Raw genomic sequence first — 19,922 nt, forward strand, 5'->3', positions numbered from 1 at the left:
ACGTTCGTTACAAAGTAGTCACGGGAGAAAGCGTCACGTGTCAATTGAGGAAAAGCTTGGTTTGAAACCTGTGTACTTGGGATACATTTAGGATGACCTATACGCACACCAACACTTCATACAGAGAAGGCATCGAAATCATCAGAGAACAGAGTACATTACATGATTAACGTTCCAGATGACATGAGAAGTTTGGTGCAACTCTCAGTCATGCGGCCCCTACTCCGTGCATCAAAGTTGGTAAAGGATTAAAGGGATGGATTGTGATGGGAACCGTGACCGAACTATAGCTCTTACATACTCTGTGTTAGGAATGTGAATATATGAAGAGAAACAATAGAGAAGAAAGCAAGTGATAATTTTTACATGGAAAAACCCTTCCCAAAATCAGGAAAAGGGAAAAAATCATGATGCTGCACTAAACAATCTTCCACCATTAGTATTAGTATTACAAGCTCTAGGGTTACAAGTTTCAACATTCTAACTATAAAAGATATTATCCTATATATATAATAAGAGTTTAGGGCATACATAATTAATATGGAAAATACATGTATGCCATTAATAGCAATAAAAGCCTTATCACTTACATTAACATTACAAAATGGGTAAACTGCTTAAAGTAAATTGTTTCTATGTTTAAACATTATTTTCCTCTATCAGACTTCATAACTCCATCAATCTCTCACTTAGAGGCTGATCTTAAAAAATACATCAATAATCTTTCATTGTCTTTATCTTTATAGCCCAAATTGTCCTAGTGCGGTGACCTCCCTCATCACTTGCCATGAAGGCAAACCGAGGCAGTGCACAGCCTCAGTTTCTCAGTGGTGATAACCTTTGTTAACATATCTATTGGATTTTTTGCACCAAGAATCTTCTTTAAAGATAGAGTTCTATCATCTATCAACTCACTTTAACTCAATGTGTTTTGTCCTTGAATGAAATATCAGATTTTTCACAAGACAAATAGCACCACCATTGAAAATAACATTGTTATCCTACTCCTTACTTATCTCCTTCAAAAAAATTCCAATCAAATCATCTCCTTACCAGCTTCAGATATAACAACGTACTTTGCTTTGGTTGAGAAAGACACACATGTTTGAAGTTTAGATATCAAACTAATTGCAATGCCACCTAAGCTAAAAACATAACCTGATGTGCTCTTCCTATTATCCAACTCACCGCTAAGATTTGCATCAACAAAACCTTGTAAAGTTACATCTTTTTTCATAAAACATAATGACATACTTGAAGTGTCTCTCATGTATCTTAATAACCACTTTATAGCTTCCCAATGCTTTAATCATAGATTTGCCATGTATTTGCTCACAACTCCCATTGCATGAGTTATATCTGGTCGAGTACATACTATAGCATATAATAAACTGCCAATAGCTATTATATAAGGCACCTTTGCCATATACTCCTGCTCTTTGTCTGTTTGCGTGATTGCTTCTTTGAGAACTTAAAGTGACTTCTTGAAAGAGTACTTCTGGACTTTCCATTCTAAACTCCAAATCTATCTAACACTTTTTTAATATACTTTTCTTGAGATAATTTTAGAATTTCTTTGGATCTATCTTGTGTGATCCTCATCCCATCAATTTGATTCATTGTGCCCAGGTCCTTCATCTCAAACTCTTTTGACAATTGCTACTTTAGTATGTTGATCTCCCTCATACTAGATCCTACGATGAGCATATCATCCACATACAACAGCAAAATAATATAGTGGTCATCAAATTTCCTAAAGTAATGGCAGTGATCCATGTCACTTCTAGTGAACCCATTACCATACATAAAAAGTGTCAAATTTCTTGTACCACTGTCTAGGAGCCTATTTCAAGCCATACAAACTTTTCTTCAATTTGCAGACATAATTTTCTTTTCTAGGAACCTGAAAATCTTCTAGTTGTATCATATAAATATCCTCCTCTAAATTATCATGGACAAATGCAATTTTAACATCTACCTGCTCCAAATGTAAATTCTCAGTGGCAACAATACTTAATATTAACCTTATAATAGTCAATTTCACAACTTGAGAATTTTTATTTTATTTTTTATTTTTGTATAATCAATTCATTCCTTTTGTTGAAACCCTTTTACTACTAACCTTGCTTTGTAGCTTTTGCTGCCATTAGGTTCTTCTTTGACATGATACACCCACTTGTTCTGCGATGCTTTCTTCCCGTCTAGTATCTATACCAACACTAAAGTTTTGTTTTTCTCAAGTAAATCTAACTCATGCTACATTGCTAACTCCCACTCAACAAAATCTTTAACCTGCATTGCTTCCGAAAATTTTTCTAGTTAGCCAGCATCAATCAAAAGCAAACAATGCAATGACAGAGAATATCTTCGTATAGATTTAGGTGTTCTATTAGATCTTCTTAAAGTGGGTTCAGGTGTACACATTTCTTGTTTTCCTTTTTGATCAAAGTTGACAGCAATAGTATCATGAATTTCCACCAGAACACTCTTAGAAACCTCCTCTAATTCAATTTCACTATTCTCCATTGTTTGTTTCTTCACACCAAATTTTGGCATAGAATTATCTTTACACAACATATTTTCATGGAATGTAACATCAGTAAATCTTATTATTTATCTATTTTGTTCATTTCAAAATCGATACCCAATATAATTAGAAGTATATCCAATGAAAAAATATTTTTAAGCTTTTGGATCAAGCTTATCTCTCTTTTCAGAATTTATGTGGACATATGAAACATAATCAAAAACTTTCAGATGCGAGAGATTTACCTTCTTTCCACTCCATTCTTCTTCTGGTAACTTAAAATCAAGTGGAACTTAAGGTACTTTATTAATTAGATATGTTGATGTGTTAATTGCATTCGCCCAAAATGTCTTGGGTAATCCTGCATGTAACCTCATACTTCTTGCGCGCTCATTCAGAGTTCTATTAATCCCTTTAGCAACTCCATTTTGTTGCAGTATGTTGGGAATAGTTCTTGTCATTCTGATTTTGTTCTCTGCACAAAATTGCTTGAACTCCTTGCTATCATACTTATCACCATTATTGGACCTTAGACATTTAATCTTCAGGCCAATTTCATTCTCTACTTCAACTTTTTCATCTCTTAAAAGTAGCAAACATGTAATATTTATTTTTCAGAAAATAAACGTGACATGAACGTGACGTAATAGTGCAAGCCTCCAAGGGAATTTCACAAGAGCTAATCCCCATACATCTATATGCAACAACCCTAATTTTCCTTTCTTTGGTATTCTACCATTCTTCGAAAATCTGACACGTTTCTGCTTGCCCATAATACAATCTTCACATAGATCAATATCTATGGACTTTAGATTATGCAGTTTTCCGTTAGATTCTGATAATTCCATCCCCTTTCCACTTAGTGTCCAAGCTTGTAATGCCATAATTTGGAATCAGCTTCGGACTCAACAACTGCTGTGGTTTCTCTACTATTTTTAGTTATGTAGAGCATTCCTAACTTTGTTCCCCATGCTACAACAAAAGCACCTTTAACTATTTTCCAAAAGACATCCCCAAAAATAGTTTTGTATCTCGTGCTGTCTAATTGACTTATAGATATTAGATTTCTCTTAAGCCTTGGAACATATCTGACATCAAGCAACTTCCATTGATATCCATTAGTAGATTTTATAGAAAAAACATCACCATTTCCCATAATATGCAAAGGTTCATCATCAGCAAGACAAACCTTTCCAAATTTTCCAGCAATAAAATTGTGCATTAATTCTTTGCATGAAGTAGAGTGAAATGACACACCTAAGTCAAGAATCCAAGACTTAATTGGTCTATTAATGCTCAAAATTAAAGCATCACTATCATGCGTCTCTTCCAAAGCTGCATTCACATATTTTTCTTCCTCTTGATTTCAATCTTGATATTGAAATTTCTTCCTTGGGACTCTACAATCTCGTTATAGATGGCCTTTTTTTTTGGGCAATTCCAGCAAATTATTTCTCCATGAGATCTTGATTTACTTCTTCCTCTAGACTTCAATTTGCCACGGTACTAGTTTCGCCCTCAATGATTGCTTCTTCCTCTACCTTCAGTATTTAAGGCAGCACCCGAAAATTCACCTGATTCTCTTCTGCGAATGTTCTTGCTAAGAATTAAATCTCTGATTGCTTGAAGCTTCAACTTTTTCTTTCTGAACGAACTGCTCACTACAGTCACAATTGCACTCTAACTTTTCAACTAGAGAAGATAATAAAATTAAAGCCTTTACCTCGTCATCAAATTTGATATCCATCGAATTCAACTAAGTCATGACACGTTGAATTTGTTGATGTGATCTGTCATAGAAGCACCGTCATCAATCTTCAGATTGAAATGACAATGCATCAAACATACCTTGTTTGATGTAGAAGGCTTCTCATACATATTGGGCAACACCACCATCAAATTCAATGTTGTCGCCTCATTAGCAATGTTGAAAGCAACATTTCGTGCCAATGTGAGATGAATCAAACCCAGAGCTCATCAATCTAATAATTCTCACTCTTCTTGATTCATAGAGTATGGTTTCTCTCCAGACAAAGGTTGATGCAGGTTCTTTTGGTACAACATATCCTTGATCTGCATCTTCTAGAACCAAAGTCCTGCCATTGAACCGATCAATCTTCACCTTCCCTTCATCCATATTCGCTCCCACTATTTCACCAAACCAAGCTCTGATACCAATTGTTTGGAACATGAATATATGAAGAGAGAAAAACAAAGAAGAAAACAAGCCAGAATTTTTGTGTGGAAAAATTGTTCCCAAAATCAAGACAGAGGAAAGAACCACAATGCCACACTAGGCAATCTTCTACTATCACTATCAGTATTATAAGCTGTAGGGTTAACTTCAGCATAACAACTATAAAAAATATTGCCCTATATATATAGCACGAGTCTAGGGCATACATAATCAATATGGAAATTACATGTATGCCATTAGCTGCAATAAAAGCCTTATTGCCTACTTTAACATTACATGATAAGTAACTGCCTAAAATAAATTGTTTATGCGCTCGAACATTATTTTTCTCTATTAGACTCTACAACTCCATCAATGTGGTGCTATAGCTTGTGTATTTAGTAACAAATGTTTCAAGTGGCAAGTCCTTCAAATTGGATAATGAGCTATTGTAACTATGAGTTGTTAGTCAAATACCTTATCAACTGTGCAGCGATATTTTTTACAGCTGAAATTTACTATGAGAGAATTAGCCAAACGCTCGCAATGCTTCACTTGAAATCATTATGAATTGCCATGTTAAATAATAGATCAAGCTAGCATGGGTGTATTTCCGGTTCGAACATAATAGTAGGATTGACAATTCACGTTAACATTTTTAAAGTCATGTTCGCAATTTGTGCTAGTAGTAAAATACAATATTGCCATCTAGCTTGTCAAATAAGTAAATTGGGACAGAAACATGATTACTCATCTTGAGATACAAGATATGAAGCGCAGCGCGTCTCGTTATATGACTGGTTCGTGGTTAATATTTTAATGAGTATTGAATTACTTCAATAATATGATGCGCAATGCAATTCTAATTCCTATCTGCTAGATTCTTCATATTATAACATTTATCAATCTTTTTTTTTTTTAATTATTCCCCGCTAAGCCTTTCCTCCATCACATGCTGGAAGATGATCTGCCGATCTGTCTTGACGTGAGAGGAGTCAATAATACCGCGAGATTTTTTAAGGGATTGTAAAGTTGGAAAACGACGGGCCAACGGATTTGGTGGGAGGTTCTTGTTAGTACGAAGTCTTTGGCTTCGGGTGGAAGCATAAGGAATGTACCTAATCATCTCCACCTCACCCGGAGGAATCCAAAGCCAAAAAGCTTCTAGAAAGTTAAAAAGTCCTTATTTTTACTTGCTCAGAATCTTGCGGCTCGCATGTTTATAACTTTTTCGAAATAGAAAATTTTTGAAATTTTCACAAATTTTTTGATATTGCCAAACACCAAATTTTAATTAGTGATAATACCAAAACCATGCCTCAGTTTTCAACCCATGACAAAAAAACATGCCTCTAATTTATAACAAGTTACATGCTTCACTCCTTGTAAAATTATAAGGATTAGGTGCACAAACACAACGAAATGGAGCGTAAAAGCGAGAAAGAGAAATCAGGATATAATGTTTATCTTGGTTCACTCTTAAATTAATTCTACATCTAACATAAGACTTCATTATAATTAGTACCTCACACTTTTTTGTTGCAACTCTCAATTACAAGAGAAATAGATTATGTATAGATAGCAATAGCTATATACATTTCAATCTCAAACTATTAATAAAATACAAGCTCAAATTACAAAAGCCCTTTAGTAGCCAGAAGCATTACCCCTAGATCCCCATCACTCATTGGGAAGCGAGACTCCCGCGCCTCTCTATTGATGGGAGTATGAATCATGTTCCAATAAAAATGACCTACCTCTCTTTTTTTATCTAAAGAATTTGAAAACCGTAGCCTCAAAGTCCAGCTTTGGCACCACCTCCCCTGCCGCTAGCCACCACCTCCATCGTCTTGGAGTGCTCGTCAACGCCGTTCACTACCTTCCCGCCTCTTCTCCAACCCATGTCCTCATCGTGTCCTTGCTCTGTCCCTCGTTCATCCCTCTTCATTGACGTTGTCCTGTTGTCGGTCGCTTCTGCCTTGTTGACGCCACAGTTATGTGAGTGGGGTGGCGACGATGATGAGCACAAGAACTAGGGCTTGGTTTGGCCGCAAGCCAAATCTTGGATCATCGGTGGATGATTTAAGCCCTCGAGTCCACCTTGGCTCCTTGGTGCTTGAGATCGATTTGGGATATGAGGTCGAGGCAGAGCATGATGTAGCTTGAAGTGGCACATGATTGAGGGCGGGAGAGGTTGCAAGGGATTGAGCCTCGATCTAGGTGAGGTGAAGCCTCGCTGAGGGCCGGTGAGGCTTCGGCAAGGGCCACTGCCGAGCTTGGGGATCAGCTAGAGGAGGAAGAAGAAGAAAAGAAAAAGAAGATAAAGAAGAAAATGATTGGATTTCAGAAATGCTTTTGGGAACAAAGAAGTAACTTTTTTTTTCATTTTTTTTTAAGTTCAAATCTATTCCCTGGTCATTGATCTATTTTTAGGAATATAAAAAGTAGTTGATATTACAAAATAGATTTATGTTCCTTTTTTATTCTGGAGAACAAAAGAACATAAATAGTCAAGAATTGGGCAGTTACCAAACATGGACTTATTAGTTAACTCTATAATGTATATAAATAAATGGAGTATATAAAGAAAACTTTAGAGTTTGTTTATTTCACAGAAAATGAATGATTTGAAAAATATATATATATTTTTTAAATGAACTCTTATAACTTACAAAAATGAACGAACGAAAAACATTTTCATTGATCATAAAAATATTTAAACCTAAATTATTATTAATAATGTTTTTCATTAACGGAGCCTTAATATACTGGCTTTTCTTGTTGACGTGTGCAATTGGTTTCTTGAGTGTCGGATAATTGTATGATTTTTAAGTGCTTCAAAAGCAGTTTTTAATAAAATCCACAGCGAGTTATAGTAACTCTTTTCTATTCGAAACCTGTAGATTTTCTACCGAGGGCGTCAATTCATTTTAAAAAAAAGAAGAAGCCATTCTTCCTCCAATCAATTGACGATGTAGAACCTCGTGCACAATAGTACCGATTAACTAAGTATAAGATGTAGCTATCTCCATTCCATGCTCCTCCAAATCTTTCCTCTTTATTTAAAGTCAATTCACGCCAAATGACATTAAATTCCATTCGTTTGAGATAATTATAATGAGAAATATTTTCAATATCTACAATAGTTTATGCGTTAATTTTTCGTGGGTAATGAAATATTTTTCGTTTATTCACTTTTTAAAGTGATATGATGATCAATTTTTGAAAAATATTGTTCAATATTGATACTAGTTTATGCATTAATATTTTGTGGACAATGAAAGTTTTTTCATTCATTTACTTTTTAAAGTGATATAATGATCATTTAAAAAATAATTTTCAAATTATTAATTTTTCGTGTATCAAATAGGGAGTGTTGGAGAAATCTTTCCAGAATATTTTGAAGCTGACAAAACATTTCTATCGGTCTAAGTGCGGATATCGATAGTTAAAGTCTCAAGACTTTATAGTCTCAAGACTCTGTTATCTCAAGACTCAAGACTCAAGACTCAAGACTCAAGACTCAAAGTTATTCTCACTGACAGTCTTTCTAATCCAGTGTTGAAGGAAATCCAAAGTCGAGGTTTATGATTGAGGATTTGATCCTATCCTCTGGGATAGATTCTTTGGTTGGATAATCATTTCGGATTCTTTATATCTTATCTAAGAACGATTGAAGATCCGATGGTCGACTTGAAATAATCTTGGATTATTCTATTCTTGGAAACCGAGATCCCGATTGTATGGGCGAACAGATTGATGGGCTATCATCGATTCCTTATATAGCTCGGATGATCTTCTTGATTGATTCCGTCCAACGGGTAGATTGGAGGAATTCCTTTGGTAAGTGCCAACGGCTATGATGGCATGAAGGAGTATAAAAAGGAAGACGTTCTAGTTGTTTTAAGTGTGTGATCGATAGAAAAATTCCAGTCCGAAGATCCTTTGATTGTTAGTTGAGGCGAGCGAAATTGTATGCGAGAGTGTTTATACTTGGTGACGCCTTGAGCAAGTGTGGTAGATCATCTACACCTAGAAATCAAGGAAGATCAACACTGTAACAACTCTTTGATCATAGTGGAATCCAGCCAATCGGCTGTCGGTGCGAAAGAGTGGACGTAGGCTTGAATCAAGCCGAACCACTATAAAGCGAGTGTTCAATTCTCTCTTTCCCTTACTCAGTCTTGCGATTGAATTTTCAACTGTTGCAAAGTCTCTAATTGTTTAAGTATCGTGCAAACATCGAGAAATTTTTGTGTATACCTATTCACCCCCTCTAGGTACTCGTACTAGCTATCTCAATTGGTATCGAGCCCGTGTTCTTACTTTGTTTGAAGTGTTTTACTTCGAGTAAAAGATCCATGGCTAGTATGCTAGCACTGGGCTGATGGAGGGCAAAGCAATACCAGACCTCCCTACTTCGATGGAAAGGATTACAACATCTGGAAGAACAAGATGAAAGCTTTCCTACGATCAAAGGATCCTCCGGAATGGGACGTAGTGGAAAAAGGAATCACTATTGCTGCTGCATCAAACACTGAAAGAGGAAAAGAAACCGTTGAAACCAGCGGAATGTCTCAAGAAGAAATAAACAAGAGACAAGCACTTGATGCTAAAGCAATTTATTCTTTATATTGTGCTTTGTCACCAACTGAATATAACAGAATATCTTCTTGTGTCACAGCAAAAAGAAGTAAGGACAGGTTACATATCACTTATGAAGGAACAGTCAGTGAAGGAGACCAGAATTAACATTCTTCTTGGTCAATATGAATCCTTCAAAATGAAACCAGGAGAATCTATAACCGACATGTTTAGTCGTTTACGAGATATTGTCAATGGTCTTGAGAACCAAGGACAAAAATTTCTGATCCCATGAAGGTGAACAAGCTTCTACGTGGACTCTCCAAGGATTGGAATCATATAAAGACTTCAATAAGAGAGACGCAAAGAATCATGCCATTATCTCGTAGACGGGCGATTGGAACTCTTCGGTCTTACGAAGTGGAACGAATTAATGAAGACGAAGATCCAAGAGGTAAGAAATCTATTGCCTTTGAAATCAAATGATGATTCGATGATGCAGATTCTGAAGATGATATGAATGATGAGGAGCTCGCCCTCATGATAAGAAGATTCAGAAAACTGAATAGAAAAGGCGAAGGTTTATCCCAAAGAAACAAAGTTCTCGAGACAGCAGACCAAGTCTGTTGATGATGAGGAACCAAACAAAGAAGTAGTTTGCTTCGAATGTAAAAAGAAGGGACACATCAGACCAACCTGTCCTCTTCGAAAAGAAAAGAGGAAAAGCTGAGAAATTTCGAAAAGCTCTTAAAGCCGAAACTGGAGCGATACGAGTGTGAAGAGAGTGATGAGGAATATGCCAACTTTGTGTCTAATGGCGCAATCAGACTCAGACTCTGGATCAGACTCAGACAGTGAATTTGAGGTAAGCAATTATAAAATCCCTGTCAAAGTCTCTAAATATATTAATGAGTTATGTTTTAGTCTTAAGACTTCTCTTAAAAGGATTTCCGAACTTAAAAGGAAAACTCAGTTTTAAAACAAAAGGAAATCATTTTAGAAGAAAAGGTAAAAAATTTAGACTTGAATGTTTCTACTCTTAAAGAGAGTGAAGACAATCTTTCAAAAGAAAATGCTTTCTTAAAAACTGATTTATCAAATATTTCAAAGAAATTTTCAATAGGGTCCGAAAAACTTGAAAAAGTTCTTTCAATCCAAAGACCTTACTTTAATAAGTCGGGTCTAGGTATGACAGAAGAAACAATCCCTTTGATTGATTTTCCGAAAGTAAAAGAAAGAATTAAGAAAAGACCATCGAAAGAGGCTTATAAAAATCATTTCAAAAGAGTTTTTGTAAAGCCTGTAGGTCGAAATGCTTTAAGGTGTTCTAAGTGTAATGGTCGGGATCATTTTGAAAAAGAGTGTCCTATGGTTTGGAAGCCTGTGAAGAGAGTATGGCCTAATAATGCTTATCCTACTAACATGAAAGGACCCAAGAAAATTTGGGTACCAAAGAAAGCTTGAGACTCTTTTTGAATGGTCTCTGTCAAAAAGAAGGTAAAGTGGTATCTTGACAGCGGATGCTCAAGACACATGACGGGAGACTCGAGTGTTTCATAAAGCTTATTAAAGTGAATGGTGGAAAAGTTTCATTCGGAGGAAATAGCAAAGGAAGTATTGTGGGATTCGGAATTGCGAAAATTGGAAATCTCACAATAAGCAATGTCTCTCTAGTGGAAGGACTCAACTACAATCTACTCAGCATTAGCCAATTGTGTGATACGGTTACAAGATCTTCTTTCAAGAAGGCATTTGTTCGGAATTAGCAAAGATTCGACTCGAGTCTTTCATGGGTCGAAGGCATGGAAACATCTACCTCCTTGATGTAAAAGCCAAATGAAGAACAATGCTTAATTTCAATTCAAGATGAAGCAATTCTATGGCATAGAAAGCTTGGCCATATCAACAAGAAGCAATTAGCCAAAATCTCTTCAAAAAGCTTGTTAGAGGTCTACCTAAACCGCCATACCAAAAGTCGACTTATGTACTCCATGCATTCGGGAAAGCAGGTAAAAATTCATTTAAACAAATAAATCATGTATCTACTAATCATGTAATACAGATTTGCTTCATATGGATCTCTTCGGACCAACAAGAACCCGAGCATTGGAGGTAAGAAATATTGTCTAGTAATTGTAGATGATTACTCGTTTTACACAGGTATATTTTCTAGCAAACAAATCAGAAACCTTTTCGTACTTTGAAAAGTTTGCTAAAAAGGTTCAAAATGAAAAAGGATGTGCTATTTCTAGTATAAGAACAGATCATGGAAGTGAATTTGAAAATCAAGATTTTACGAGATTCGTGATAAACTGGGTGTTAATCACATGTTCTCCTCTCCGTATACTCGAGCAAAATGGAGTTGTGGAAAGAAAGAATAGATCTCTTCAAGAAATGGCTAGAACACTTTTAATTGAAAGTAAAATTTCTTCACGATTTTGGGCTGAAGCTGTTTCAACTGCTTGCTATATTATAAATAGAGTCTTTTTAAGACCTATTCTTGATAAAACCCCTATGAATTGTTCAAAGGTAAGAAGCCTATTGTTTCATACTTTCATGTGTTCGGTTGCAAATGCTTTATTTTGAAAAATGCAAATGATCGAGTTGGTAAGTTTGAAGAAAGATCAGATGAAGGCATCTTCCTTGGATATTCTACATCAAGCAAAGCCTACGAGTCTACAAAAAAGCCGGTCTGTGGAAGAATCAATGAATGTCAAATTCCAAGACTCGGTGCAAGATGAATCCAGCCGGACTCGACGATGAGACCGAATCCGCTCTAGATCTTCAAATGTCTACATCTCAAGAAGCATCTCGGATTCGGGAAGTCCATCATCAAGACGATCATGGAGAATCAAATAAAGAAAGAGATCATCAACCTGGTAACTGGAAACACAAATCCAGTCATCCCAAAGATCTTATTATTGGCGAACTTAATGAAGGAATCCGCACCAGATCAAAAAGGCATGAAGAATCTAGTGCTGTGGCTCTCATCTCGAAATTGAACCAAAAAGCATAGAAGAAGCTTTATCGATGAAAGCTGGATCGAAGCTATGCAAGAAGAGCTTAGACAGTTCAACATCAATGATGTCCGGGAATTGACATCTAAACCAAAAGGTAAAACTGTTATTGGAACCAAATGGGTATTCGGGAACAAAATGAACGAAAAAGGAAAAGTCGTACGAAACAAAGCAAGGCTCGTGGCCAAAGGGTATACGCAAGAAGAAGGAATAGACTATGACGAGACTTACGCACCCGTTGCAAGGTTAGAAGCTATTCGTCTATTACTTGCGTTTGCTTGTTACAAAAATTTCAGGTTATTCCAAATGGACGTCAAAAGTGCTTTCCTAAATGGATTTATCCATGAGGAAGTTTATGTGGAACAACCGCCTGGATTTGAAGACCCAAAGAAGCCGGACTCGGTCTTGGGCGAAAAAGGCTCGTATGGTCTAAAGCAAGCACCTCGAGCTTGGTACGACAGATTAAGTAAGTTTTTATTACAAAATGGTTTTGTCAAAGGTAAAGTAGATACTACTTTGTTTATCAAAAAGGAAAACAAAAACTTTTTACTTGTTCAAATATATGTTGATGACATTATTTTTGGATCTTCTAATGAAAGTCTTTGCAAGAAATTTTCTAAGTCTATGCGGGATGAATTTGAAATGAGTATGATGGGAGAATTAACATTCTTTCTTGGACTCCAAGTGAAACAAATGAAGGAAGGAACTTTCATCCATCAAGAAAAATATGCGAATGATCTTGTCAAAAGGTTTGGATTGGAAAAATGCAAAAAGATCGACATACCAATGTCATGTTCTCGAAGATAGACAAGGATGAAGAAGGGAAGAAAATAGATCAAAAAGCTGTACGGAAGCATGATCGGTTCACTTCTTTATCTTCTTGCTTCTAGACCGATATTTTGTTCGAGTGTTTGTATCCGTGCTAGGTTTCAATCGGATCCTAGAGAATCACATCTCGGTGCCGTGAAACGAATTATCAAATACGTTGCTTCATCTTCAAGCATCGGTCTTTGGTATCCAAAGAAGGGAGACTTTAATCTTCTAGGATACTCGGATGCGAGATCGGCGGTTGCAGAATCGATAGAAAGAGCACTTACGGAACTTGTCAACTACTTGGAAACAGAACGGTGTCTTGGTTTTCGAGGAAACAAAGCACCGTAGCTCTTTCAACAACGAAGCGAGTATGTAGCTCTTGGAAGCTGCTGTTCGCAAATTCTATGGATAAAACAACAGCTACAAGACTTTGGCATTGAAGACTCATGCACGAAATCAGATGTGACAACACCGGTGCTATAAATCTCACCAAAAATCCAATCCTTCATTCAAGAGCAAAGCATATTGAGATTCGACATCACTTTATTAGAGATCATATTCAAAATGGAGAAATCTCGATCCAATTTGTTGATTCAAAAAGTCAACTAGCGAGACATATTCACAAAGCCTTTGGAGAAGAATCGGTTTGACTTTATCCGCTCAAGACTCAACATTTTGAAGCTTGAAGAAGTTAAAGTCTAGAGACTCACCAACTCTAAAGACTCGATCTCTTAGACTCTAAGTCCCGAGACTCGAGACATTCGTGGATAAAGAGGCGTAAGTTGTATTTCTTCTAAAAGGTACTAATTGTCATTTAGTCGAAAAGGTACGATCTTTTGTTTAATAATTTTGGCAGTTATAGATTTTGAAAAGAAGTAATCGTTCACTTTCCATTGCACCGATTGAACTTCCCTTTTCAAAAACTAAGTTATATATACAGTTTTTCCCCAAATCTTCAAAACCCTAAAAAGCACTCTTCTCTCTATACTGTTTCTACTCTTTGTTCATCGTCGAGAAAGTGGTCATTTTTCTTGGGAAAGCAAGTGAAGGAATCCTCCAATAGACAAAGAAAGATGTCGTCTTCAAGGAAATCATCAAGAATCGCGAACGGGGGACCACAAAGAATGAAGAAGGGACCGACTCATTTCGATCTCACCGAGGAAGAAGACTTATCCGGTCGCCGACAAAGTCCGATTCGCTCTCCTCCACGTCATTCAGCATCTCCCCCCCACAAAGTGAAAGTCATAACTGGAAGAAGAGATAATCGAGGATGCCGACCCGGTAAGAGTTCAAAAGCCTTCCTTTTTGTATAAACTTTATTGTGCATTGAAAAGCACAGTACTCCATTGAACTACATAGATGACTTCCTTAAGGACAAAAATTATGGGAATGAGTATCTTTTCTGAAGAAAATGGAGGAATGGGGAATTGCCCCAAAAGGAAAAGCGAGAGGAAGCTCTTGCGAACATTCCAAGAGATCCTCGTATGCCAGACAAAATCGATTGACGCGAATGATGATGACAAAATGTTCCTTGAATTTGAACCTAGAATGGGTGTGGCGGCAAAGGCGAAAGGAAATCGGATGGATTTGTTTAAATCCAAGGATCAAGAAAAAGTGTATTACGCGTCTGTTGAAAAGAGGGTAATCAACCCTAGAAGTGTCGATTTTGACTTCTGGATTCCATCAACTTGAACCTAAGAGAGAAGTTGAATTTGCTTCAACTTGAGACTTTCGCTCCGACTCTACGGAGACGGGTATGATCATCGGATTTGCTTATTTCTATTCAAATCTTAGCTTTTGGATGCGAATAGAATTTCATTCGGTGTTCGAGACAAAGTCTATGTGGTAGATGTGAATATGTTGGCAGACATAGTTGGAGTTGAACGGGGACGCTATCTCCCAATTAAAGTCTCACCGCTCGAACTACTCGGATCTTGTCAAAGATAGGGATGTAGATAAGAAAATTATCTATTCGAGAATGAACGCTATCAACATTGTGCTTCACAAGATTGTGATCAATTGTCTAAGACCTAAGTCTACTTCAAAGACTTCGTGTCTCTTTCGAAGCAAAGTTGATGTATGCGATCAACTCGGGACGGAAGTTCTCTCTCCCGCACACTATTCTTTCCATATGTACGAAGCTGTGTCAAAAGACAAAGGACAATTGCCTTATCTGGTCAGTGACCAAGATCTTGAGACATCTGAATATTGAACTGCCACATACTTTTTGTGTTCGACCGTGTGATAAGATGGTGGTAGGGTTGAAAATGTTAATGAAGATGCGTGCGCAAGAACTTTCTAAGGCAATGGAGAAATTCAAAGTGAAATCTCCAGTCCGTGCTTCAAAAGGAAAAGGAAAGAAGGCATTTAGTGCTTCTTCGAAAAGAGGAAAAGAATTCTTATCCTGGAGGATGAGGATGAAGATGAAGATGATGAAGATCCCACTATTCCAGCCGACAAGAACAAGACGTTCGTGTCTTATTCGACGTAACTTCAGCGGAGAAAGAGAAGAAGAAGAAGAGAGAGAAGGAGAAAGAAGTTGAGGAAGAAAAAGAAGAAGTAAAAGATCGATCTGCTGATAAAACTGAGAGAAGGGAAATCAAGAGATTGATCATCACTCTTCCCCTTTCGATGTCCTAGAGACAGGGGGAGTTAGCGAGCAAGAGAGGTCTCCACCTCATGCTCTTTGAAGATCAAAGAAAATCTCCGAAGACCCGAGGAAGAAGCTCAGTCTCTCAATTGCTGAAGAAGATGATACGACGATTCCAAATCTGCAAGACCGTTCGTAAGCGCCATCGTCGCACACACACCATCCGAGAAAGCCAATGCCGGTACATGACGGATGATTCTGTAGATCTTCGTAGTATCATGAATATTCTTCCGGAAATGCGTAACGAGATATATATTCTGGATTGTGAAATCCAAGTCTTGAAGCATCTTTGGACAAGCATCTTCAGTCTCTCGGAAGAAAAATACAAAGACCTCTCTCTACAACTTCAAGCCAATGCCAAGAGAGAAGAGGTAGCTCATCTGCGAGAAGATCTCGAAGAAGCTCGAAGGAGTAGTCCAGTCCATTGGGGATTTCCGGATCGTGCGCATTCCCAAGCGGACATGACTCCTTTCTCACCCTCTTTTTAATGATGACAAAAAGGGGAGAACCAATTTGAACAAACATTATTTATTTGACTTTTTTGTGGTTATGTTTATTTTTGAGTATGACTTGAGAACTTGAACTTGAGTGTTAGACTGAATTGGTTGTGGATTTTGATGCTTGACTTGGTTGCATTTATATCAAGTATTGTTACATGGTATTACTCATGAAAGACTAACCAATTTCTTTGTGGATGCAGAGTCTGGTTGTTTATTAATCTTTATGAGTTAGCCATATTGCTTGAGAAATGTTTTTGCAGGTCAAAGTTGTTCAAATCTTCAAGAAAGTTTTGTCACCATCAAAAAGGGGAGATTGTTGGAGAAATCTTTCCAGAATATTTTGAAGCCGACAAAACATTTCTATCGGCGATCTAAGTCCGGATATCGATAGTTAAAGTCTCAAGACTTTATAGTCTCAAGACTCTGTTATCTCAAGACTCAAGACTCAAGACTCAAGACTCAAGACTCAAAGTTATTCTCACCGACGGTCTTTCTAATCCAGTGTTGAAGGAAATCCAAAGTCGAGGTTTATGATTGAGGATTTGATCCTATCCTCTCGGGATAGATTCTTTGGTTGGATAATCATTTCGGATTCTTTATATCTTATCTAAGAACGATTGAAGATCCGATGGTCGACGAAATAATCTTGGATTATTCTATTCTTGAAACCGAGATCCCGATTGTATGGGCGAACGGGATTGATGGGCTATCATCGATTCCTTATATAGCTCGGATGATCTTCTTGATTGATTCCGTCCAACGGGTAGATTGGAGGAATTCCTTTGGTAAGTGCCAACGGCTATGATGGCATGAAGGAGTATAAAGGAAGACGTTCTAGTTGTTTTAAGTGTGTGATCGATAGAAAAATTCCGAGTCTCGAAGATCCTTTGATTGTTAGTTGAGGCGAGCGAAATTGTATACCGAGAGTGTTTATACTTGGTGACGCTTGAGCAAGTGTGGTAGATCATCTACACCTAGAAATCAAGGAAGATCAACACGTAACAACTCTTTGATCATAGTGGAATCCAGCCAATCGGGCTGTCGGTGCGAAGAGTGGACGTAGGCTTGAATCAAGCCGAACCACTATAAACCGAGTGTTCAATTCTCTCTTTCCCTTACTCAGTCTTGCGATTGAATTTTCAACTGTTGCAAAGTCTCTAATTGTTTAAGTATCGTGCAAACATCGAGAAATTTTTTGTGTATACCTATTCACCCCCCTCTAGGTACTCGTACTAGCTATCTCAGGGAGTAGATTTCGTATTATTGCGATAAGAGAACGTAGATTGACCTTTCAGATGGAAACAAACAGGTGGTCCTCACGGAGCAAGGACCACGTGCATTGATGCATCAAAGTTAGCACTCAACAGAAAACAGAAAGCTAAGTGCAAAAAATTCAGAGTACCATCGTTCCCCACTTCTCACTCCTCGTGCAGATAATCTCATGAACATTTTTAGTGGGTATATATTTTTAATTTATTTTATTGAATTGCTCGAATATTACTCACTTTTTTCAACCATATGGTTTTAACTTTTTGGGCTTTCAAACGACTATTGATTACTTGAAATTATTTTACTTATGAAGTGATCCTAGACAGTTTTAACCGAGAGAGAAACAGGCAAAGGAGTTCACATGGGGGCATCGGATCCTTCGCCAACAGCGCCTCTCTCTCTCTCTCTCTCTCTCTCTCTCTCTCTCTCTCTCCCCACCCCTCCCCCCTCTCTCTCTCTGGAGAAAGTGTCAAAAGCCTGACAAAATTCTCTAACTAAACAAACAGTTTCAGATGCTGATTTCATGATCGTGTACGTGATTCATTCACCACGTTAGAGATCTCTCCGTTACTTCTCTCATCCCTCATGCTCATCACCAGCTACATTTTCTTGATTCGTTCTTCATGCACTACTTCATGCGAAACATTTCCTCTCCAATCATCACTACAATGTCCGATGGTTCTGAGCAGCTTCTCGCCGAAGATGAGCAAGAAACAATCCGAAGCGACACTTTGAAGAGTCCTCAGTTGGAGTTTGACTACGAGATTGCCCAAATTTCCCCCTTGGACCACGTTGGCATTGAGACCGATCACCTGAGCCCGAGGAAAGCCATCAGAACAGTCAGAGAAGAAAAGGAGGAGGAGGAGGAGGAGGAGGAGAAGGAGGGTGGAAAGACGTCGTTCCGAGAAGAACACGAGCTCGTTGAAGAAGATGGGGAGAATAATGACGGATTTAGGACTCCAACGTCTTCAGACCACAAAATCCCCGTGATGACACAATGCCCACCTGCGCCGATGAAGCCGAAGCCGACAAAAAAGCGGAAATTGTCGTCGCCGTCGATGTTATCCGACGATCGCCACAGAGAAGTGATTGATCTTGATTTATCCGAGGAAGTGGAATCGCTGCTTCAGCCAACTCATCGCAATGAAGTCAAGAAAGCTAGAAGAGATGGAAATAATAATTGATAATTGATTATATGTCCATTTGATGAGGTAAGGAGTGACATGTAGATAAGGCTTCCATAGTAATGCATTATCTTGCTATAGAGCAAAATTTGTAAAAAGGAAATAATCTCTCTCTCTCCCTCTCTCTCTCTCTCTCTCCCCCCCCTCTCCCCCCTCTCTTTCTCTCTCTCTCAAATTAATTGCTGAATGATCTGAAACACTTGAATATGCTGTAAAATGAAAAAGTAGTAAAAAGCAAAATGGGGACCAGATTGAAAGAAGCATAACCTGGAAATCCAGCTTGGTGCTTTTTTTCTCCAGGTGTTACCGGGCTCCCTTTGAGAAAACGTTTTCTGCCAAAAAGTTCTATACCATCTGCTAATTTAATTTCAGACTCTCTGATGAAACTTAGGAGTTCCCTATGAAATTTTGTTCTTCGGTATCTGAAAATATTATATGTTCTTTTTCTTTTTCCTTTATTACCTGGTAAATGAGGTTGCTTTTCTTCCCAAGAGAAGCAGAGAACCAGATATCCGCCTCAACTTTCAAAGTTCTCAATACAGACAGAACCATTAGACGTACGGAGGATTTTGGGTACATATACACGTGTAGTATCTCTTTTAGTACGACGTACATGATCTTTGTCTGCTTCATGTGATCTGCTAGTACGGGTTCAGGTTAATGACCTGATCCGGATCTTGCTGAATGATCGCAGTGAAAAAGTTCACTCTAGTTTTTCCTCTTTTAGCATAGTTATGCATAGACATCCGTTCACAATATGATTATCTCCAAGAACGTCAGTAATCAGCGAGTAACTTTTAACTTTTATTGTAGGATGTACAAATGCGAAACGAAGAACAAAGCTTTTGATTTTTCGCTTTAAAAATTAAATCCATACTATTCTCGATTACAATTTTTTTCTTTTCGGGGGAGGGGGGTGGGTTTTGGGTTTCAATTGTTTGGTTTGGACCAAATAAAAAAAAAAAAAAAAAAAACTCTGTTTGGGCCTTTGATCCCACCCCAACTAGATAAGAATTCTTGTGCCCTTAGATAAGTTTCAAACAAAACTTAAATTAGCATGATGCATTTTAAAACCGTGCATCGGTGGATGAATTGCGATATGTGCGAACAATATCATGCTTTGGGGGATTTTACTCAAAACACACAAATGTAAAATTAAATCAAAAAACAATTTGTAGCAAAAAGAAAACACTTAAGCACGT

General features: G+C 37.5%; 1 protein-coding gene across 1 annotated transcript; it reads left to right on the forward strand.

Moving 5' to 3' along the window:
• The first annotated feature begins 17,869 nt into the window (after positions 1-17,869).
• LOC104436525 (cyclin-dependent protein kinase inhibitor SMR3) lies at positions 17,870-18,983 on the forward strand. The gene has a single exon (XM_010049329.3). It carries the CDS (start codon positions 18,160-18,162, stop codon positions 18,718-18,720), a length of 561 nt encoding a protein of 186 aa, XP_010047631.2. The 5' UTR covers positions 17,870-18,159; the 3' UTR covers positions 18,721-18,983.
• The last annotated feature ends 939 nt before the right edge of the window (positions 18,984-19,922 follow it).

Source organism: Eucalyptus grandis, chromosome 1 (assembly GCF_016545825.1).
Source record: "Eucalyptus grandis isolate ANBG69807.140 chromosome 1, ASM1654582v1, whole genome shotgun sequence".
NCBI lineage: Eukaryota > Viridiplantae > Streptophyta > Magnoliopsida > Myrtales > Myrtaceae > Eucalyptus > Eucalyptus grandis.

Excerpts from the sequence above, each read along its gene's own strand:
- LOC104436525 (XM_010049329.3), top strand. The coding sequence starts at position 18,160 with ATGCACTACTTCATGCGAAACATTTCCTCTCCAATCATCACTACAATG.